Source organism: Candoia aspera, chromosome 5 (assembly GCF_035149785.1).
Source record: "Candoia aspera isolate rCanAsp1 chromosome 5, rCanAsp1.hap2, whole genome shotgun sequence".
Lineage (NCBI taxonomy): Eukaryota > Metazoa > Chordata > Lepidosauria > Squamata > Boidae > Candoia > Candoia aspera.
In genome coordinates, this window is record NC_086157.1 from 15,455,173 (window position 1) to 15,478,614 (window position 23,442).

The window sequence follows — 23,442 nt, forward strand, 5'->3', positions numbered from 1 at the left end:
CAAGCTGTGTGTCTGTCCATACAGTCCCCACAATGTCCGGTGCTTGGCCAGCATCTTGAGGTCGTTGGGAAAGGGCATCCGCCAGGAAGTTTTTCCTCCCTGGGATGAACTTAAGTTTAAAATTGAATCTGCTGAAGAATTGCGCCCAGCGTACTTGCTTTGGACTGAGGCGTTTCGGGGTGCTGAAAGCCTCCAGGTTTTTGTGGTCAGTCCAGACCTCGAAAGGGCAGGAGGCCCCTTCTAGGAGGTGCCTCCACGTTTCCAGGGCTGCCTTGACCACGAACGCCTCCTTCTCCCACACGTGCCATCTCCTTTCCGTTTCCGAGAACTTGCGGGAGAGGTACGCGCAGGGCTTCAGCTGATTGTCAAAATTGCGCTGAAGGAGGAGCGCTCTGATAGAAAAGTCTGAGGCGTCTACCTGTACGACAAAGGGTCTGGCGGGGTCTGTAATACTGGCTCTGCCATGAAGAGGCTTTTTAGCCGCTCGAAAGCCGTTTGACAATCAGCTGTCCAGTTTAACAGCGCCCCCGGGTTTCGTGATTTACGGGTGTCTCCCAGGCCCTTTGTCCGGAGGAGGTTAGTCAGCGGCAGCACAATTTCCGCTAGACCCTGGATGAAACCCCTGTAGAAATTCATGAACCCCAGGAAACTTTGAAGTTGTCTCCTCGTGCGTGGGCGCTCCCACGCTAGTATAGCCTGGACCTTACTGGGGTCCATTTCGATCCCCCTTGCCGAGATCCGGTAGCCGAGGTAGTCGATTTGCTCCTTGTGAAATTCACACTTGGAGAGCTTTGCGTATAGCTCTGCCTTGCAGAGTTTCGTGAGCACTGACTTTACGAGGCGTTCGTGCTCAGCTTCGTTCTCAGAATAAATTAAAACATTGTCCAGGTAAACAAGCACCCCCTTAAACAAGTGGTTGTGCAAGACCTCATTGATTAGCTGCATGAACACGCCTGGTGCCCCAGCTAACCCGAACGGTAGAACTCGGTATTGGAATGACCCCAGCGGGCAATTGAAAGCCGTTTTCCATTCATCCCCCTTCTTTATTCGAATCCGGAAGTAGGCTTCCCTGAGGTCTAATTTTGTGAATATTTTTCCCTTTGCGAGGTGGGCTAGAATGTCCTTTATTATGGGCATGGGATATTTATTTGAAACGGACGCGGCATTGAGCCCGCGGTAATCTGTGCAGAGCCGGAGGGACCCGTCCTTCTTTTCCCGAAAAAGGACTGGGGCTCCGACTGGCGAGTTAGCCGGTTCGATAAACCCCTGTGCCAAATTTTTGTCAATAAAGTCCCTTAATGCCGCCAGCTCCCTTTGTGTCATGGCGTATATTTTTGGCTTTGGTAAGGTTGCCCCCGGGATCAGTTCAATGGTGCAGTCTGTTTTTCTATGGGGGGGGGGGAGTTTGTCAGCCTCCTTTTCCCCGAAAACGTTGGCAAAGTCTTTGTATCTGGCAGGCAGACCCTCCGGGGTTTCTGCCTCCAAGTGCATTGAGGTCATTGTCGCCCTCCCCATTGCGGCGTGGGGAACCCGATCTCCTGTGGGTGCTTTGTAACGCCCGTCTGAAAAGGTGATCTCTCTTGTCGCCCAATTTATTTGGGGGTTGTGATGCCCCAGCCACGGGATCCCTAGTATGAGTAGAGGTTGGCCCACCGGTGCCACGATGAAAGGGAGGCTTTCCTCGTGGTTGCCGAGCCTCATTGCAATTCTCTCTGTGTATTGGGTGACCGGGCCCCCTCCCGCTGCTGATCCGTCCAACTGCGTGAACACCAGTTGGTGCTGAAGTGGATAGCAGCCGAGGTTATGCGCGGCCACCAGGTCTGGGTGCATGAGGCATTTCTAACAACCCAAGTCGATCAGCGCCCAAACCTTCTCTGTTTTCCCCCCGTGGGCCAGGGTGACTCTCACATATAGGGTCGGGCAGTTGTCACTCACCCCAAAGTCGTTGCGCCCTTTGTTATTTTCCACCTGTCTTTTGGCGCTCTTCAAGGCAGGTGGCTGGCGTTTCCCGCCGGTTCGTCGCTTCTGCTTTCCTCGTCATCGGTGACGTCAGGGAATTCCCTTGCCGAGGTTTCCCCTTCGCGGCTGGCCTTTTCTTTGGCGTTGGGGCTGGTTTGTTGGGAACCTTTCCCTGGCTGTCTCTTGTCTTTGCTTTCGGGCAAGCCGCCGCCTTGTGGTTTGCCTCTCCACACTTGAAGCACTGCCCCGGGCAAACCTGCGCTCTCGTTCCTCCCCCCAGGGTCGGGTCGCCGGTGTCGCTGGAGCACCGCCGGATCGGGGTCCTCTGGCTGTTGCTGTGGTTTGTAGGGACCTCTGGATGTGCCAAAAGGTTTCTTGAGCATTCTCCGCCTTTCCCACCAGCCAAATCCATTCGCAGAGGGTGGTGGGGTCATCCTGGTTTAGCGCCCATCTTAAAACGTTTAAGTTAAGTCCCTCCTTGAATTTTTCCGTGAGGGTGGATTGTGACCAGTCCCGCACTTTGCCTGCAAGCGCTTGGAACTCGCTTGCGTAAGCCGCCACAGAGCGCTGTCCTTGCCTGATTTGCTGTAGTGCTCTCTTCGCCGTTTCGGTCTCGAGGGGGTCTCTGAAGTGGGAGTCCAGAGCACCCAGGAACGCGTCCACATGTTTGAGTTCTGGGGCGTCTGCCTGGCATAGATGGACGTACCAGTCAGCCGCCCTCCCGCTGAGTCTGTTGGCAATGGCGTTGATCTTTCCCTGTTCTGTCCGGAAGCAGGGTCCGTATTCAGCTTCCTCGCGTTGATGAGGAAGAACGACAATGTGGCTGGGTTGCCGTTGAATCTTGCCACGAGGTCTCTCACTCCCATCGTGGTCGGGCTCCAGGGCGCCTCCGGACGCGTGGTCCTTCTCCCCTCCGGTAGGAAGCTGTTGTCCCGATGTGGGGATTCCCTTGCCCAGGCTCCAGGTGGTGTTGGCTCAGCATCCACTCGCCTCCAGCCTCTTCCCAGCTGACGCCCTGCAGAATGGGGGGGGGAACCCTCTCCCAGGCAGCTCAGTGCGGTGTGCCCTGGCGTGGTCGGCTCCCTCCTCCCGTGCTGCGCCCTGCCGCTGCAGCTGCCATGCTTCGGGGTCAAGCGGGGGTGGGGACGAGCTTCTGGCGCTCCGTTCGCACTCACCCCGGTTGCTGCCTCCGCGCTCCAACGCTAGTTCTGCCAGGAGCCGCTCGAACCGTGCCAGGCGTGCTTCTGTGGCTCCGCAGCACGAGTTCTCCGTGGCGCCTCCCACAGCTTGCCCGCTCCGCTGGCGATCTCCGCCCCTCGCTGTGGGTGTGTTCCATTGTTCCCACGCCGCTTCGACCATCACGGGTAGGGATTCCCCCGTTCTGTCGAGGGTGACCCATGCTGCCTGCGACTCACCGGCGGTCATCCCGGTCACGTTGCGGCTGGGTTCCTCCCCCACTGGGCATCCGCTGGTCCTTACTGCGAGGTTGCAGGTGCTGTCGCCGGTTCCCGGGTGCCGCTTCATCACTGCGTTGATCCCTCACAGACAAGTCTGGAACGGTGCTAGCGAAAAAAATTGGGGGGGATTCCCGTCTTTATGTCAGGGCAGCCACGCTCAGAATAAGACTCAGACTCACTTAGAAGGTCTAAGGATTTCTGGTTTTATTTGAACGGTGTACGTGCAAAGAGAAAGACAGGAATCCTTAGGTGGTGACAGGGTGCCCTGTTTATACTTTGCTGGCGGACGTTGTGCTTCTCCACCCTCGGGCCAGGACCAGATGGGTGCTTGAGACCTCGATGCGTCAGCTGATGGGCGATCCCGGTGATCTCCTTTGTCTCCCTGTCTTCATCCGGACCGGGTGTGTCCTCTGAAGGTGTTTCCCCAATCTTCTCATATGCGTTAATTACTGCCTGATGGGTGCTCCCATTATGTTGGGCATTACTCTGTGGATATGCGTGCCTGAGGGAGGTGTGAACGCATCCCCGGGGGACATGGGAAGGCGTTCCCCTTGCCTTTTGATGGGTGCTAAGCTTGGTCTGAAGGGCTTATCTATTGTGTTGGGGGTTCCCTTCTGGATTATGGGTGCTTGGGTGATTTAGGGATTATGCTTATCCCTTCCTCTTACCTAATGTGCATGTTCCCCGTTGTGATGCACATATGCCTTGCAACGGGGAACATGACAATTGTGTTTTAAATTGTTAAAAGGTGGTTTCAGTTTTCTGTCTTGTTCTAAAGTGTGGCATAGCGCATACATGGGTTGGGCAGAGTGTTTGCCTTCTTTCATCTGAATGGCGGATTCCCCATCCTTAATGCCCTGTCCTCTGAGATACCCCCATCCCTCCCACCCCAAGAGTTTTCCACCAACACTTGGAATCTGATTTTTTGATAAGTAGTTACTCAAAAACTTCCAGAGCACAGTTGCATTATTAGTAAGATCCTGGACATGAAAATTGCAAGCTAAATTAGTTCATAATGTCTATTTTGGACTGAAACTAAGCAGTCAGCAGGCTCAGTAGCCCCGACATGAGCATGAAATGATCTAGGCAGCCAACTTGGACATAGAAACCAAAAATAAATTAATTTCACAGTGTGGTTCTAGTCTCAGATAACCCATTTAAATTTACTTTCTAAGCAATGTGGACTTATTTAATAACTGCCACAATGTGTTCACCCTTTAAGGTTAAGATAGTATAACAAATTGTAATGTTATGCCAGTATCACAGCTTTTATGCTCCATGGCTGCTTTTCTGGTGCGGCAGTTCACATTGGGACTTTATCTATATTGTGAGTTTGATACAGGTTGATACTTGGATTTCAATAAAACAAAATTAGGTAATATAAAATTAAGACATTGTTCAAATTATCACACTTGTTTTATGTAGGAAGCTAAGTGGTCTTCTAAGGTACAAGCTCTTCAAGAAGAACATGAAAATGAAAAGCACCAGGTAAAGCTGAATGGAAGCTTCCTACATGGCATTAAATCATATAAAAATGGATATTTATTACATGAGAACTTGGTAAACCATTCTGAATGGCTATTTAAAATCCACTGTAGATCTGTAAAATTTCATTCACTCATCCTCCCATACTTTCTTAGTGAAGCTGCATGAAGCTATTTTACATTCAGTTCTTTTGTTGAAAAATAAGCTGCAGCATGAAGGACTATGTGCTTTTTGATACAACAAGACTTACTTTGAACTTACTCAGTTAAATTCAAATTTCTCTCTATGAATATTTGAGCTGGTAAACCCAAGAATTCCAATGTGGAAACATCTCCTTCCCCAGTAGAAGTGTTTTATATATGACAAAGGTTATGCAGGAAGTACAGGCTAAAAACTATCTTATAAACCATGAACAGGGTAAATACATACGTTTTGCCAAGATTTATACATTTAATTATTTATTCCTAGCTTCCAGTGTAATAGGAAAACTCAGGAAAGAAGTTTTGCAAAATGGAGAAATGTGGAATGGTATAGTTAAAAGTGTCACTCAGGATATCTGTCTTTCATTTTTCTCTAAAAGACTACCAGTACAAACTGTACAGTCTGTTATGCCCATAATGCAGCTGTCTGGTTTTGGTTGATTGTGAGATCTACACAAATCTTCTGTGTGTCACAATCCTATTGAGTAAGATAGGCACCCTGATGCTCTCTTGTTGCTGTTGGGAGGAAAGTTAGACAAGTAATTTTTTTTTATATTATAAATATAAGATAAGATACATGTAGCATAAGATAAACATAATGTTTCCAGTTACATTTAAACCAATTGACTTTTTCATATTTGACCTATTCAGCTCACATCTCAAATTGAGAAGCTCAAAGCGTCAGTGGCTGAGGATCTGAATACAAGCAACGTTTTCTATAAGAAGAGGCTAGAAGAACTAGGACAAAAGCTGCAAGAACAGAGGGATCTTATTATTACCCAGAAGCATCAGGTCTGTTCCATGTAATGTTACCCTTCTAAAATGCTAGAGGGGCAAAGGGCCCCTATTTATAAAAAGTAGAAAAATATGGATGGAATTTCAGTAACTACACAAGTGAATATTTTCTAACTTTATTTAATTTATTTATTTATATTTCAAATTTCGTCACTGCCCATCTCCCTCAGAAGAGGGAGTATACACTTTATACACTTCTCATTTTGCTTCCTTACAATCAATGATTCTGGTTCCTTTAGTACTTAGGGCGGTTGCAAGTTAGCAGTATGGCATGGCTGCTAAAAGGTGTATAAAAGCTTAGGCTGCACCTGGGTATTGCTTTTTAAAGAATTAATCAGAAAAATGGGGAAATGTGCAGAAAAGGGCAGTGTGAATGATCAGGGGTCTGGAGGCTCAAGGAGAGGCTTAGGGGGCTGGGCTCAGAAGCCATAATTTGGATAGATGACTATCAGGAAATCCCAGGACCATGAAGTCCCCAGAACCAGTTCTTGAAGGATACTCTGTTTATAGTTGCAGAAGGTGACAGTGACAAAAGGTTCTTTTTGTCACTGGGCTAGGCTTGACAGTAATACAATGAGCCACCGTTGGGTTCATTGTAGCCAGGAATCGTCTCCTGTTTCTCTCCAGCTACTATACATGCTTGTCCTTATTACTGGAACCAGTTAAGAGCAGTTGATATGGAGGGGAGGCCTTGTCTGGGAGAAGGTATTGCGAGAGCGTTGTTCAGGTTCCATCTGACAGGTTGTGGATGAAGCCCCACCACCTGCCTGGAAGCCTTTACTTCTCACCTTATTTTGTACAAATGGCACTGTACAAGCAAATTCTCCTTTCCACATCTGTGTTCACCATTTTCCATCCCTGTAATTTCAGATAGAAAAGCTGGCTTCAAAAAAACCAGTAGAAAACTTAAAGTCATCTGAGGGTAAGTGGGAATTTTAAGGAAGAAAGAGTTTAAAATGTGCCATAAATGCCTTTTTTCTTTATTGTAAAGCTGCTTTTGAGAAAAAAAAACTTGTTTGGAAATACGTAGCTTATATCCTTTCACTTTTTTGTTCTAGTGAAAGCTTCAGTGCAAAATGTTCAGCCTAAATCAAGCCCATCATCTATGCGTGGTAGGTTTCTGTAATAGACATGCAAATCCTTAGGTATTGTCCTCAGGGATAATAATAAGTAACAGTTGAGTTTAATTAATGGAACAATCTTTTTTTTAAGCTCTCCTGAAATATATTGGACAGATCAGTCACCGTGTTCATTGATGTAAATGTAACTTGCTGGCATTTTCTTTCTGTGTAATAACTACTTCTATTTAAAGTCAAAATTGAAGGTTTTTTACTTTAGAGCATAAAATTTCATTGTAATCAAATTAATTTGTGGCTGGCTCAATAGATTATGGAATTGAAGCAGAAAATCAAACCTTTCTCCCAGGTGTAAGAATATTACGTTATCAAAAGAGCATCCAGAATCAGCTGTCTAAGGTTAGTTTATATTAAACTGGGGTAAGCACCATGAATAAAGTTTGCAATAATAGGACATTTAAAAAAAAACCTAATTAAAATGTGTTTTATCTCAAATGGTCTCTAAATATGCAAAAGATGTGAGACAATGGATATGCTGGGCAGCTTTTGGAGGGGCAGTATAGTGCTCGCAGGGTCCACCATGCCTGCAGAACCGTCACCCATGCTTTGCAAAAGGCTCTGGTGGATCTTGGGATTTATTTCATTTGTAACATTTAATTGCTTTTCTTCCTAGTCAGGAGCACTTCAAGGAGAGAAAAGTGTGTTTTGAACGGGATGATTCTCAAAGAGAAAGTGGAGAGGGTGGGGAGTGAATGAAATGACTGGGCTTAGTGGTACAGAAAGAGAGACAGAGAGAGAGAGAGAGAGAGAGAGAGAGAGAATGAGTTCAGAAGGGAAGATTGTGAATGAACATATTTGTATTTTTAAGGCTCACTCCCACCTCTAAGGCATATTCAGGACAGAGCAACTTTTGCCTCATTTATTTGCTTTCTATAAAACGGGCTTATGCTAGAGTAGAAAATGTGTTGGTTCAATGGACTGGTTTTGTATTGCAAGGTGCAAACTGCATTTCTACTTCATACTTTGTGGGTGAGTTGCTTCTCTTTCAGCCTTGCCAGTTGGCCTTTCTGTGATAATTGGTCAGAGCCATTTTTATATGGAACTGGAGGCAATTTCTCAAAATGACAAATGTGCTCATTGGAAACCACATCATTGGAAGACTGGATCTCTCTAGCATCTCACATCTCACATTAATGATTATAGAGGTGCAGTCTCCTTCAGTGCCAGGAATTGTATCACAGGATAGCTGCCAACTCAAATAACTGGATTGTTTGGATCTGAAGGTTTAAGATACGGGGAATCTTTATCTGCCATTGATTATAGCTGCTCAATTTCCTCCACTTTGTACAGGTATCAGTGGTTTTCTCACAAATAAATATAGATCATTTTTTCTGATAGCAGATACTATTTCTTGAAGTTACCTTTGAATAGCAATTGAATTTTGAATCTTTGCTATTTCTGAACATACAAAAAAGTCTAAAATTTTATCAGTATTCAAGTTCTCAGTATTCCATATTCAGGCTGGACATATTTAGGTATTTGATCTGGGTTATTTTATTGGTGATTGCCTATTTAATTTCCACAGGTCTTCCTACCTCTGTGTGCCTCTCTTCTTCCACCTTCACATTCCTCCTGCCTTTTTATAATTACTGCTTTAAAATCAAATCTGTATGAACATAGGTATCCAAGACAAACGAAGTGACAAATGAGGAAACACAATTTGCAAGTGGCATGCAAATATTACCCTTTCCTACTTGTGTCTTGACACCAGGTGCAAATAGTAAGTTACCAGGTTTGCGTTGTGCCACATGTATTATTACAGCAATATTATTCTGTGCTGCAATTCTCACACTGAAGCTTTTCTCAGTTGGATAGTTGAATACCTTATTTCAGCTTGGGCCTTGGGATTTTCTCATTACATGTTTTTGAGGATAAAAATTCTCACATTTGCCTTGAACTGTTACTAGTAAAATTTTATAGTAAAACCGCTACTAGTAAAATGATACTTCCTTTGATGGATTAATGTTGTGACATGAGTACATGGTATGTGTGTTGGCTAGAAACAGCCAGTTTTTACTCAGCCTTTGCTTTTTATGGTTTACTACATCTATCGGGAGAGGATCAGCTATTCAGGAATTGATTAATGCATCCTTAAGACAAGAGTAGAGATTGAATTGATGCTTCTGCAACCTGACTCAAATAATGTTTCTCCCCACTCCCCCCATTATCTGTACATGGTGAGCAAAGTGGTGTGGGGAAAAAGCCCAAGTCCTAATGTCTGTTGCACTGTATAATGGCAGGAGGAAAAGGTTAGAGCAAATATCTTCATGGCCATATTGGTTTAAACCCCAGAACATACTATCTATCCATTCAACCTGCAGTCATGATTAAAGGTTGAAAAACAAGTCATCCATGATAATACTGTAAGTATTTCACATGTGCATGTCTCTGTAGCTGTAGGCAAGTTACAATTTATATAAAGTTGATCATGAGTAATTGCATTTGATTGGGCTCTAATCAGAAAACAAACACAGTATGCACATGGTATTCTTTCCTTCGTTTTCCTATAGTTTTCATTCTCTGGGCCTTACTTTGACCTGTTCCTATCCTGTCTGTCTTTCTGTTTGTGCTGTTATTCATGTGTTTCCTCATTATTAGAACAGGCCCTCTTGATACCCATGCTGGAGCCCATAGAGGAGCTTCCAGAGAATGAAAAAGGTAATCAACAGGACCAATTGAAGCTTTTGTGGCCTAAATTCTTCTTGCATTACGTGTGTGTGTGTGTGTGTGAGAGAGAGAGAGAGAGCAATGTCACATTGACAGCAATGTAAAGTCTTACATCAATATTTTCAGTTGAGCTTCAGTGTTTCTACGATTCCTTTGACAAAAGTAGCTTTTCCTATTGCTTGGCCTTCCTTTCTGCCAATTAGTGCCCACCATTATTCTCTCTAGGATCCTCACAACCATCCCTTATGTCCAGCCAGAGCGTGTCTCCTCCACATGAACTTTCTCACACATATGGACAACTGAGTTAGTTGGCATTCTCCTTTTTCTTGGCTTTCTTGGGGAAGAGGGCAAACCATTGCCTTGCTTCTGAATGAAATTGTCTTTAATTTGAGGTGTTGTTGGAATTTCTTACAGTTCATTTGATTACAATTCTTGGCTTATATGGCTTTGAGTCCACTGTTTGAACACTCCTCTGTTATTCATAGAGTTCTAGGATTTACAGTTGCCTTCAGGGAATCGGTGATTGAGGGTATTTATTTATTCATTCACAGCCTTGTGTGGTGCAGAGTGGTAGGTGGCAGTATTGCAGCCGAAAACTCTCCCCACAACCCAAGTTCAATCCCAGCAGAAGCTGGATTCTCGGGTGGCTGGCTCAGGTCGACTCAGCTTTCCATCCTTCCGAGGTCGGTGAAATGAGTACCCAGCTTGCTGGGGAAGGTGACAACTGGGGAAGGCAATGGCAAACCACCCTGCTATAGTTTGCCAAGAAAAGATTGTGAAAGCGGCATTCCCCCAAACGGTCAGACATGACTCGGTGCTTGCACAGGGGACCTTTCACTTTTCACCATTTATTTATTCAGGCTTCTCTATTGCTTGTGATGGCAGTAATTTCTTAAGTAATTGGATACAGATAGACCCTGCAGAAAAATCATAGATGAAAATGCTAACAAACATGATAAGTAACAATTTAATGTGGATGATAAACTGTATTCTGTGACCTAGTATTGTTGGGATTCTAAAATCACATTTCAGGCTTACCTACATTTGTTTGGATTGAAAATCATTCTTAAGAGTAGGCCTACTAAAATCAATAATAAACTTAATTTTTTGGTTTTAATGGATTTACTGTATAAATTGACTGTATCTAACGCATAACATGATTTGTCAGACGCAGTTGTGGCCAAGGAAAGAGTTGGATTTTGCACGGCTAGCCCAGTTCTGTTCAAAGTTACGTTTTTGTTTTGCTTTTCGATGTAGAAACATTAGAATCTGTTCAGGCAGAAAATTCAGGTGAGTGCATGATATGTTGCAGATATTTTGTTGAAGCATGTATTGATTTTATGATGTGATTTTAAAGAAAAATACTGGTTTGTTTCAGAAATAGAAAAGCACGTGCACAAAACAGGAAAGAATAAGTCTCATATAATAAATACTTTGAAGAGCGATCCTTCTTTAACAAAAGAGCTGAGAACTGTTTTGGAGCAGACCCTAGCAGAAAAGTTGGAATCCTTGGGAATTAAATCCGTAAGATCACTTTAAATCATTCAAATGAGTGAAGGAATCTTAACAACTTTTTTTTTTAAACCTACTGCACTTCAGATGTGCCTGCCTGCCATTCTGACCCTTATATCACACAAAAAATAATCTCAAGTAACCAACTCTGAATAGAAAAATGTCTTAGGTGAAAGACCAAATTTCAGCACAGAAGGCAGTGCATCTGAAGTAGTGACGTAACTGTTTGATCAGTATCCTTCCCAAGGATAATTCATATATCTCCTGAAAAAAAGTAAAATTGTTTCTATTTTTTTTAATTCCTCCCACTCAGGGAGTGCATGGCATCCCAAGTGATCATTTGAACAGAGTCTTAATATCTGTTGAGTCTGCTAGAGAAGAGAGAAAGAAACAGTTGCCTGACATTCAACATATTCGGGAGCAACTTGAACGACAAGTCAGCTTTAGAGTTGCAGAAAGATCATCTTGCAGCAGACTTCTTTCCAGCCCACATCTTTCTTCAGAAGGTATGATTCTTTTCTATGCAATGAGGTCAAATTTTAAAAGTTTAGCCGTGCTATCTGTAAATGATTCCTTAAGATAAATGTGCAGCAGTTCGTATATACAACATGACTGTAATTGCTAGATTTACTGACAACAGGTAAGTCAGTAGTCATTTAGTCCTGATAAAGAATCCCATAAAATGGTTGCTTTGTTCAAATTTGCAATATTCAAAGTGATATTTCTATGGAAAATAAGGTAATTGGTTCCAGCTTGACAGAAATAGGCAATGAAAAATTCTTAACATAAATTTTATATGTTTATTAATGAAATATAACAGTAAAAGGTTAAAAGAATATACTTACAACTTAAATTTATTTTTAACAAAGTCACAGAGTAGTTATGGAAAGCAAAACCAAAACAAAAACATTCTAAATATCATTCCATCTATCTTCTAGATCGGTAGATCTCATAAATATTCAAAATAAATGAATCAAGTGAACGAAGGACAAGCTGGAGGATAAACCCATATCCAGAGTGTACCTGCTGTCTCCTATATTCTGCTGTAGTTCTTTAAAATGAGCCTCTTCTTTTTTTAGCTTTCCTCAAATGGAACCTTCCTTTCCTCCACATTGCGCACACAATGATTAGCGTCTAAAACTCTCAACTGTGCATGCGCTAGCCTCGCACTAACTGGATTTTGGTTTGCATTAAACATGACCTAGTATGAATTTATAATTTGTACTGAATCGAATATCACACTCTTTGAGCTTGCACTAATTGTGACCAACATGTAATTTTTAAAAGGTGATTAATCAGTTAACAGTTGAACAGTTAAATTTTAGCAGTAGTGCTTTTCAGTGACAATGAGAACAATCGTGTTGGGTAACAGCACACAGGAAAATTGCATATATGGAACATTGCTTAGCAAGAATTAAGGATGAGCTCATTTCTCAAACAGATTTTCATTGCAGTTCTACAATTTTGAATGTACTGTATATAGTCAAAGATTGAACTTAATCCTAAAATACTTAAAAGGCACATGTGCCCTCCTCAAGGTTTGTATCTGATTGCTGACTTCTCCTCTACTGACTGCAGCAGGTCTACTTGCAAATCTCTTAGTTTGCAGAGGGGTTGTCCTGCCTAGATTAATAATCTATTAGTAAGCTAAACATTTATGCCCTAAAATGTTTTATAAAGTGTAACGACTCTTTCTGGTACATACCAAGTGGAATACTGGTGGTTTATATTAAGAAAGTACTGGACTGATGACATGCTTGGAAAGACTTTGTAAAAACTTTCCTGTTCTCCTGGGCTTCGGGAAGTGGACAGAAAGTAGTTTTTTTACTCAAAGGTGTATAAGAATTACCTATTTTATGAAACTTGCTTCCTATGGAAGCAATATTGCTGGCAATTATTATGGGTACATAATTTCTATGCATAGTATTGCATGTTAAGGTATATCTTAAGGTAAAGGTAAAGGTTTCCCTTGACGTAAAGTCCAGTCGTGTCCGACTCTAGGGGGCGGTGCTCATCTCCGTTTCTAAGCCGTTAGAGCCGGCGTTGTCTGTAGACACTTCCGGGTCATGTGGCCAGCATGACGACACGGAACGCCATTACCTTCCCGCCGAAGTGGTACCTATTGATCTACTCACATTTGCATGTTTTCGAACTGCTAGGTGAGCAGGAGCTGGGACTAGCAATGGGAGTTCACCCCGCCGCGCAGTTTCGAACCGCCGACCTTCCGATCGGCAGCTCAGCGGTTTAACCCGCAGCGCCACCGCGTCCCCTACGTCCCCTAAGGTATATCTTACCTATCTTTTTTTTAAGTGAGGCAGTATAGAAAAAATAGCGATATTAAAACTAACCAGTTAAAAAGAGATGGCGACAGCAAATGACCCTACAAAGTTTCAGGGAATGTGGGTGGGAGCCTAAAGAGAGCCGTCAATTTGGTGGTCCAATGACTTGCTGGAATAAGGTGGTGAAAGACTCTCAAGCAAAGAGCTAGATTAACTAGCTTGCTCAACTGAAGATTCTTGTTTTCTTCTTTTCTCTGGCATGATTTCACTGTGTATTCCATCATAGCTATGGTGTGTGGTGTAAATAAAACTGGATTCTCCTTAGTTATCATTTCATTGCAGCTAAACAGAGGGCAGCTCGCTTAGGAACTTCATTATCCACCATCTTGCCCAAGCCAGTAAAATGTTCTTCCATTGCCAAACGCTCACCCAGGCAAAGAACACTGCCTGCTGAAAACACATCTACCCCAAAGTAAGTTGACATTTTCAGGTAAGTTGTAATTGTTGCATGTTTTTAGGGTAGCTGTTAATGTTGTTTTCTTGATGATCAGGAAGCAGTGGTGAGAACTACTAAATTAATACATTATTTCCTCTCACCTCATCAAGATGAACATGTAAATTTGTAAGAAGAGCAAGGGGAATAGTCAATTTAACTTTCATACAAACCACATCCATAAGCCAATTGCTCCAGTGAGGAAATGCAGGAAAAAAATTAGCAATATATGAAATCTTACTATCCAATAGAAGCTGCAAATATTTGTTTTTCCTTTCTTCCAGAATCAAGAAGAGTATGTTGAAGGATGAAACTTCTAGAAAGCCACCTAGTACTGTGTAAGCCGCCTTCATTTTGGTTTGGATGCTCAGAAATATGAACTCTATTAAAAAACCAAAATTAATTTTGGAACAAATTGGATATACCACTTTGCCTAAAGAAGTACTGTGCGCTGACTGGAAATAAGGACAGAGTGAAAGGAGAGAGGGGAGCAGAAGGCTGGGCAGGACATTCTGCCTCTGATCAGAGATCTGTTAACCCTCTTAAGTTTCTTAGCCTCCTCAAATGCTGTTTGCACACTTCTGATGCCATAAATTACACTGAATACTGTACGTAACAGGAACAATCCGTGGTTGTGATTGGACTAATGTACGTCATCCATCTTTTAACTTGGATGAAATCAATTGATTGGCTAAAATCTATCTTTATTTAGGTTAGCATTTCCCAACCTTGTGCCTTCAAAAATGCTGGATTACAGGTTCCTTCAGTAAAGGTCATGAAGGGAGTTAATCCAGCACCTCTGGAGGGCAATATTTTGGAGAAAGCAGAAACAGAATTCTGACTAAAATAGTGTAAGATTTAGTTTAGCTAATTCTAATCTTTAGAGTGGTGTTACCCTAGATTAAAAGTCAGTGCTTCATTACTCTTCTGACATAAAAAGCTATATATCTGCCTGCTGATACCAAAATAATCTTCATCAGAAATGGGTGACATCTCCCAATTATCCTTGCTTTGATAAGAGAGTTCCTAAGGAAACTATCTAAGGTATAATCTTTGACAGAAGTGTTACTGATTCTACTTTTATTATAGAAAGTTAGTTTACATTTTTAAAATTACTGTAACTGAAACAGGTTAAATTCTTAGATGAGTTTTTGTTCTCCTAGAACTCCTCCATTTAGCTCAGAAGAGGAAGTGGAGGAAGATAACATCATGCAGTCCTACATCTCACCTGAATTATCTCTGCATAAGACATCAAAGTGCAAGAGCAAAGACAGCTTGCCAAGATTTGCAAATCAGAATGATGCAAACTTCCCTGAAAACGAAGTAGAGCTTGAGCCATCCAGAAGTACAAAAGCTAATTATGTGGGCAGTCTTTGGGAGAAAGCTAAAAATATGTGGCACTTGTAGGGGAGTAGAAACTGTCATATAAATGTTAGCAAGCTGCACCAAAGGGACCATGCCAGAGAATCAGAAAAGAACACCTAACCTAAGTGATTTTTGCAAAATCATCAAATTGTTACTTATAAAAAATGGCTGAAATCTTGTGAGATGGACAACTATCTTAAGATGTCATCATTCTTGCATGTGATCTTAGGTAGGAGATCATCAAAATTTCCTGAGATTTAATCTCAGGCTTTGAAGTTACTGCTTAATTTTTCAGGTCAGTGTTTGGGTGATAATGCAGTGGTGCCTGCAAAAATGGCTAATCTCTGCATGAAACTGTTGTTTCCCTCTGCTTTGATTGCCGTAATTTCCTATTCAATGTCCAGGATTGTGCAGAATTCTTGATAATCATACTGTCCTGGTTCCACTGTGTGGCTTGTTTCGGTAGCATCTTAGTGTCTAGAATCTAGGTCCATTCCTGACCAGCTGATAGGCACAGAAATCATACCCACTCAGCCTGCCTTCGATCGAATTGTTTTCTTCCACGTTGACCTTTGGCCAACCAGTTAATGCAGGGTTAATTTTGATTGGACCACATCTTGTACACCAAAAAGAAATAAATCTTCACCCATGTTACCAAATAAAAGTATAAGTGAATAGTATATTCACTTTTGAACATTTTCTCAATTTAAAATCTGAGGTGGTATAGCAATGTGATAAGCCTGCTGGGGGATGGCAGAGAAGGGACCTCTCATTCTCTCCATCTCTTGCAGCAGCCAGCGGCGATTGAATGAAAGGGGCAGAACCTGGGCTTGGATGCAGAAGTAGAGACCCTCCTCACCACCTGGCTGGCATGCAGTTTTGCAACCCAAACTAGGGTGGCAAGGGCTGCTGTTCGCTGAGACAGAATAAGGGAGGCCCAGATTCCAATCTGTCTTCAGCCTTGGAAGCTTACTGGGTGATTTGGGGTCTGTTTCTATTAGACCAGTCTAGTTCACAAGGTTATTGTGGTAGAGAAAAATTGGAGAAGGGCATGCTCTGTACGCTTCTTGAGATCCTGGAGGAAAGATGGTGTGTGTGTGTAACAATTGTTAAGGCATAGTCTCAGGACTAAGCCTGGTTAAGGAAAAGTGGTGACAGGGCAGCATGGATTGCCACTGCGTCTTCAAAATATTTGGCTTGTAAGCTGCTTCTCTTCTGTCTTGGTGGTTTTTAGGCTCTTTAATTCAAAATGAAATGGATGAAATGGAAAAGTTTCTTTTGAGCCAAAGAAAGGAAAGTAAACAAACTGCAGGAACTAATGGTGGTTCAGCATCTATTCAAACATGTGCCCAAGGAGTGAAGGTATTTCCCAAATAAGGTTCTAAACAGTCCCATTACATATTTTCTGACCCTATTCTTACTCCCGTGCACACTTGCATTTGACTCTCTGATGTGATCTAGAATAACCAGAACTGGACACTGGTTGGAAAGGGCAACTCCAGCCATCCGATCCAGAATCCTACTCCATGCAGAAATCCCCAACATTTCCAGCCTCTGCTTGTATACATCTAATGAACCAAAATCCAGCAGCTCCCATGGTTGTTGGTTCCACTGTCAAACTCTTCTTAGCGTTACAGAGTTTTTCCTAGCAAACAACTGCTGGTATTAAGTTCACAGCAGTAGAGAAACCTATGTGTCCAGCAGAGTGAGTTCTAAATGCAGTTTTAATGAAACATACATTTCAGTGGAGAATGAAACACCTATTTAACTCTTTCCAGTGTAAATGAATGAGATACAACTAGAAACATTTTAATATGGCTGGATATTTTTTTAATAAAAAGCATAACTGTAAAATCTGATAGACAATATTCACATTGCTCATTGCTTTCACATTGCTCATTCTACCTCCTTTCAACAGAGGTCACTGTTTTCTTTTTTAGAATAATGTGGTTTTTTTCTACCTATATTGTTACAGTGTTTAGTAATGAATCAAGAAAATGCTCTATGCATTTCTATACCTTCTCCCCAATTTGTTTTTTTTAAATCTCAGAGCAGAAAAATAAAACCATTGTTTTTCTGTATTAGTCCTGTGAATTCCAAATTTCCTTTAATTGTCTCGTGTGTCCCTTTCATCTTAAATATACAGGCATTAGTTCAGTTGCTGTGTTCAAAAAGACTGAGAACAACTGCTCAGTGAACTACTGCTAAACACTTCCAAAGTTGAAGAAATTGCTGTTACTTCTTTTCTTTATAGTTTACAGGTGTTGAAGATGAGGATGATTGGGATTTATCATCTCTGGAAGATGAAAAACCTTTGCAGGATGAGAAAAATAAGAATGTACCTGCTGTTGAAAAGAATGATTCATATGTTATATCCATGATCCATGGATGGGAAAATCCTATGGGAAAACCAATAAAGGAAGAAGGTATTTTCATGCTAGAACTGCTGTGTTATATTTTTCCTGAACAATTTGAAAGGGGAGGTTTAATCCAGAATTACATCTACTATGATGTGGATACTGTCTACACAGAGCTACCAGTTGCATGATAGTAAAGGAGGAGGAGTTCCTATAGCAACAAGATGTACAACTCCCCCATTGCAGCCATTTAGGGGCTGGTGAGGGTGGTTGCAGTTTCATGCATTTCCTAGCTATGACCAATGGCACTGATTCCAAAGCTGGAAAGTTCCCACATTGGCCAGCTTTGGTTATGGGAGATGGCATTTTTCTGAAAAGATTTAGACTGGATAATAATGAGAACCTGTCAGGCTCTGCCTGAGACCCAATAAAAACACAGACGCTAGAGTAGACTTTAGGTTCTGGTGTTATTTGGGAATACGATGCATGCCCTTAGAAAGCTGAGAGTGAGGGGAGTGCGCCGGAACGGGATTTAAATAGCCTGCGCCGGTCAGCGCTCTACCTCCCCTCACCCCAGGTGCGCCCCACGAGTCCCAACAGTTCATCCTTGCCAGGTGAGAGGTCGTCCAGCCCCCTGCGCCCCAGGCATCGCCTCGATCGCCTTCCTGTGCGGTGATGATCCATTGCCAGGCGATCAGGCTTCTAATTCTTTGAAAGCCCGGGCGTGCCTCTCCTGTTTGGTTGTCATTCAATTTCTTGTCAGTTACCTTTTATTGTTGCTTCCTGGGTTGCCAGCCTCGGTTGTTACATTGTTTCTTTAGACCCATTACTGCTTTTTGTGTTTCTCTATTGCCCTTGCCTTATCAGCCAGGGACCCATATTCTTGTATTGTCATGCGAGCCATTGCGATGTCACAAACATCGCAACGGCGATCATGACATACTGCCCCCCCTGAGAAAAATCAAGCCGAGGGTTTGGAGGGATATGCAATATGGAAGTTGCGGATTAGCTCGGGAGCCTGGATGTCGCGGGCAGCGACCCACTCAGGGTGTGGAAAGTGTTTCCATTTTACCAGGTATTGGAGGGAGCCCCGCAGCTTGCGGGAGTCGAGTACCTCCTTGACCTCGAAATGTTGCTGTCCGTCTATCATAACTGGTGGGGGGGGGGAGTGCGTGGGTGCCACCAGGAGGAGTCACTTGCCGGCTTGAGTAAGCTGCAGTGGAACACCGGGTGCAGCCACTTTAAATTATGGGGCAGGTCCAAGCGCACCATGACTGGGTTCATGATTTGTGTCACCTGGAATGGCCCAATAAACTTGGGGGCTAGTTTCTTGGACGGTTGTGGTGATTTAATGCATTTGGTGGATAGGTAAACCAGGTCCCCTACCCGAAAAGTTGGTTGTTGGCGCCGGTGCTTGTCTGCCTGCAGTTTGTATGCGGTTTGTGCCTCTTTAAGCGCGTCCTTGATGACGGGCCAGGAGTCTGCGAGTTTGGAACCCCAGTCACAGGCGGCCACTGCTGGGGACAGGGGCTGAGGGAGCTTGGGGATGGGGACGAAATCCCGACCTGATACCACCCCAAAGGGGGTTTGCCCCATGCTTTGATGTATCGCGTTATTGTATGCGACCTCTGCAAACAGGAGTAAGTCCACTCAGTTGTCTTGGTGGTAGTTTATATAGGAGCGGAGGAATTGTTCAAGTGTGGCATTAAGGATCTCTGTAGATCCGTCCGTCTGGGGATGCCAGGAGGTTGACAGGGCTTGCTGGGTACCTATTAGTTTCAAAAAAGCCCGCCAAAACCTCAAGGTAAATTGTGTGCCCCTATCGGTCACCAAGTGGGAGGACCAGCCGTGGAGGTGGTACACGTGTACCAGTTAGAGTTTCACCAGCTGTTGTGCTGACAGGATCGAGGCACAGGGGATAAATGGGCTTGTTTTGAGAAGTAGTCTTTGACTACCCAAATGACCGTTTTCTTCTGGCTAGGCAGTAAATCCACGATGAAATCCATCAAGATTTCATCCCAAGGGCAAGAAGTTTCAGCCACGGACTGCAGCAGCCCCTGGGGTTTACCGGCCGGTCGCTTGGCCATCGCACACACAGGGCAGGACGCCACATACGTTTTGATGTCCTTCCTCAGCGAGGGCCACCAAAATTGGCGTCAAGTTAGGTGGAGGGATTTTAGGAACCCAAAGTGACCAGCCTGTTTGCTATCATGCGACCTGCTGAGGATAGTCGGTCTTTGTGAGTCAGGGACATATAACCTTCCCTCCACCCAGGCGAGGTCCTGTTCCATAGTCACTTTGTTAGGGTCCCGGGGAATGATAGTGTCTTTGTCATTGAATATCTTTCAAAATAATTGTGCAGTTTCCTTTTTAAACAGGACTTCAAGAGGCAGATACCTCAAGCACACAGAAAAGCAGCCTCGTTACTGTTACAGATTGGAGTGACTCTTCAGATATTTGATTGTCCAAGAAGGAGGTTTAATCTGATTTCTGTCCTTTTTTCTTATTGTGCACTAACAAGGAACTTTTCTTTACAAATCTGTGTCCAGAGTTTTACCTTTTATTAAATGCAAGCTTTTAATTACTTCCAGCTAGTTCTCCTGGAAGAAGTGGTTAAGAAGTGTTTATCAATAAATAGTATTTAATACTGCCCTAATACTACTTTTTTAAAAAAATTAAACATATTTAAACTTCATGAAAACACAAATAACTTATATAAATTTATTTTTATTGTAATGCTACTTTCTTCCTTCTCCAACATCCAAGACAACAAAAAGCTTGGAAGAAAGTAGTGTTGTTTTGACCCCCAGCACTTCCATGCAGCCACTGGCCTGGACCCTCCTGCCCTTTCATGCTGCCACCAAACTTTCATCCCTGCTGCTTTCTGGGATGGGAGATGATGAGGAAAGCAAGTAACCCAGGAAGGGAAAATCCCAGGAGGCAGGACAAACTGGGCATTCCACCTGGGAAAAACCATGTGTGTCAGAGTGCCAGAGGAACCACTGCAACACTATCCAGTGTTTCCTCTGGAGCAACCGCTGAGCTGAAAGTTAACTGCACAGCTGCTGAAGGCCCCCACCCAAAGACCAACAGCATCTGTTGGTGAAGCCCTTGAGGGAAAGGAGCCCCTCAGTCTGGGGAAAGATTGGCAGGCTTCCTTAATGGTAATGAAGTTGACTGTGAAGTTGGAGTTGATCTTGCTACCCCGCAAGGTCTGTATTTTTGTACAAATGATGAGCAAAGGAATGAATATTAGGGATAATATCATGTCATATAAACACTACTTGGGGATTGGTTGAAGCAACATAGGACAGATGCATTAAAATGCTTTGCAGCACTGTAAACTGAACACATTCATTATGGCTTGTTTTGTAGCCTACCAAGCATGACCTCTTGCCTGGCCTCTGTGCTCACATACCATTGCTCTCAAGCCTGCAAGAGAAGGGGATGTTATGTTATGTCCCTGCTTTTGTTCCCTCCTGCCTCCTTTTCCTATGAAGAGCAAAACTGCCCTTTGCGCATGCAGAAATAACTGCTCAAGGGGACTGGTGGACCAATGACCACACCAGATGGTATGTTGTTATCTTGCTTAGCATTTCAGGGTATTTAATACAGTAATGTCAGTATACTCCATAGGTAGAACCACAGTAACCCTAAGAGGTGCCACAAATTTCAACAAGCAAAATTTGAACTAAATTTTATCGGTATGCTGATGATACTAAATTATACATGTCCATCCCAGGTGAAGTAAGTGATGCCGTGACCCTCTCCAGGTGTCTGGGGGCTGTGGGACCTGGATGGGGAACAACAGGCTTCAGCTGAACCCTGGTAAGATGGAGTGGCTGTGGGTTAATGGCTCCTTGGTATCTGGGAAACTGTCATCTTTGATCTTGGATGGGGTTGCACTGCCCCAGACAGACCTGGTGCGTAGTCTGGGGGTCCTCCTGGACTCACGACTCCTGCTTGAAGAGCAGGTGGCAGCCGTGGCCAGGAGGGCCTTTGCTTAACTTCAGGTTGTGTGCCAGTTATGCCCTTTCCTGGACTGAGAGGCCCTTCGAAGGGTCACTCACGCCCTGGTTATCTCCCATATAGACTACTGTAATGCACTGTACACGGGGCTACCCTTGAAGAATAGCCGGAAGCTACAACTGGTCCAGAATGCAGCTGCGTGGGCAATTTTAGGTGCCCCAAAGTCAGCATAAGTAACACCTTTGCTACACAAGCTGCACTGGCTCTCAGTTTGCTTCCAGGTCCAATTCAAGGTGTTGGTTATCCCCTTTAAAGCCCTATATGGCATGGGGCCAGGTTACCTGAGGGACCGTCTCATCCCCATTACATCAGCCCGTCCCACCAGGTCATGCAGAGAGGGCATGTTACGGACCCCATCTGTAAAAGAGTTCTGTCTGTCGGGGTCTCGGAAGTGAGCCTTCTCTGCAGTAGCTCCCGCCCTTTGGAACATCCTTCCCCCAGAGGTGAGACAAGCCCCCTTACTCCTGGACTTTTGTAAGGAACTAAAAACCTGGTTTTGTCGTCATGCATGGAGCGGGAAGGGGAACAGTCATTCGTGGGGATGGCTAGCGCCCTAGAAGGGTCTTTACATTCACGGACTGAAATACAACCTTAGCCATTGGGATTTTATTACATGTTATATTCTATTGTCTATTTATATTTATATATTTACATTCATTGTATTTATATGGACACTGAATTTTAAATTTTGTTTCGTTGTAAACCACCCAGAGTCCCACCTTGTGGGGGGAGATGGGCAATGATAAAATTTTAATTAATAAATAAATAGGTACAGGGTGCATAAAAAAAATAAATCAGATTTTTAAAAAATTGAAATTGTTTATTTTACACAAACTAAACAGTAAGGTTCTTTTTAACATATTTACAGTTAAATCTAATCCAAAATAATTACTAAAGCTACAATTCTAGTCTCATAAAAGGCGCAGTTGCTTTCTGATCCTTTCCCAGCCAATCTGTCTTTTTAGTTCTAGGCACAAGTAAGGGTACATGGGGACCAGTATGTGTGTACTCCATCCCTCCATCTTCTCCATACTGGCCTCCAGATGTATGATGTGGTTGACTGTAGTAAAAAAAACCCATCTGCATGGAGGATCCTAACTTTCAATGGGTTTCATGTCTCATAAAAACTCAGGATAGGATTGGTCTTTAATTGTATAATATATATCAAGGCAGTGAAGCTTAGTTAACAGAGAAAAACACAAGAAAGTGGCTTTTCTACTGTACTACTACTATAACTATGTACTATAACTGTAATGACAGCCCGTTTATTGCAGTGGTTAAAGCACAGGCTAAAAACCAGGAGACTGTCAGTTCTAGACCCTCCTTAGGCACAAAGTCAACTGGGTGGCTTTGGGCCAGTCACTCTCTCAGCCCTAGGAAGGAGGCAAGGACAAATCACTTCCAAAAGCCTTGCCAAGAAAACTGCAGGGACTAGTCCAGGCAGTTGCCAGGAATCAACACTGATTGAAAGGCACCCTCCAAATCCAATGCTACCTAGTTTCTAAATCACATCTAAAAATTACACAGAATAAAATGATGTAACCAAATGTATATTACTTTGTACATAAATATTGTTTTAGTGTCTGATTACTCTTTCAAGGGCACTGTGACAAATCTTCAGGGGCAAAGTTGATAGTTTCAGTAGGTAATTGAGACTGCTTTGATTTAAATCAACCTATTTGCAGGTGAGGGATTAAGTTAAGTGAAA

At 43.3% G+C, this 23,442-nt stretch overlaps 1 protein-coding gene across 1 annotated transcript in view; it reads left to right on the top strand.

Annotated features, from left to right (window-relative positions):
- DZIP1 (DAZ interacting zinc finger protein 1) overlaps positions 1 to 20,318 on the top strand; it is a 32,697-nt gene extending 12,379 nt beyond the window's left edge. The window contains exons 6-17 of the mRNA XM_063304647.1: positions 4,842 to 4,904; positions 5,753 to 5,893; positions 6,767 to 6,818; positions 6,955 to 7,008; positions 11,078 to 11,223; positions 11,525 to 11,717; positions 13,833 to 13,962; positions 14,268 to 14,321; positions 15,147 to 15,328; positions 16,583 to 16,710; positions 17,603 to 17,774; positions 20,084 to 20,318. Coding sequence (XP_063160717.1) covers positions 4,842 to 4,904; positions 5,753 to 5,893; positions 6,767 to 6,818; positions 6,955 to 7,008; positions 11,078 to 11,223; positions 11,525 to 11,717; positions 13,833 to 13,962; positions 14,268 to 14,321; positions 15,147 to 15,328; positions 16,583 to 16,710; positions 17,603 to 17,774; positions 20,084 to 20,166 — 1,398 coding nt within the window. The 3' untranslated portion in view covers positions 20,167 to 20,318. The remainder of the gene's footprint in view (positions 1 to 4,841; positions 4,905 to 5,752; positions 5,894 to 6,766; positions 6,819 to 6,954; positions 7,009 to 11,077; positions 11,224 to 11,524; positions 11,718 to 13,832; positions 13,963 to 14,267; positions 14,322 to 15,146; positions 15,329 to 16,582; positions 16,711 to 17,602; positions 17,775 to 20,083) is intronic.
- The last annotated feature ends 3,124 nt before the right edge of the window (positions 20,319 to 23,442 follow it).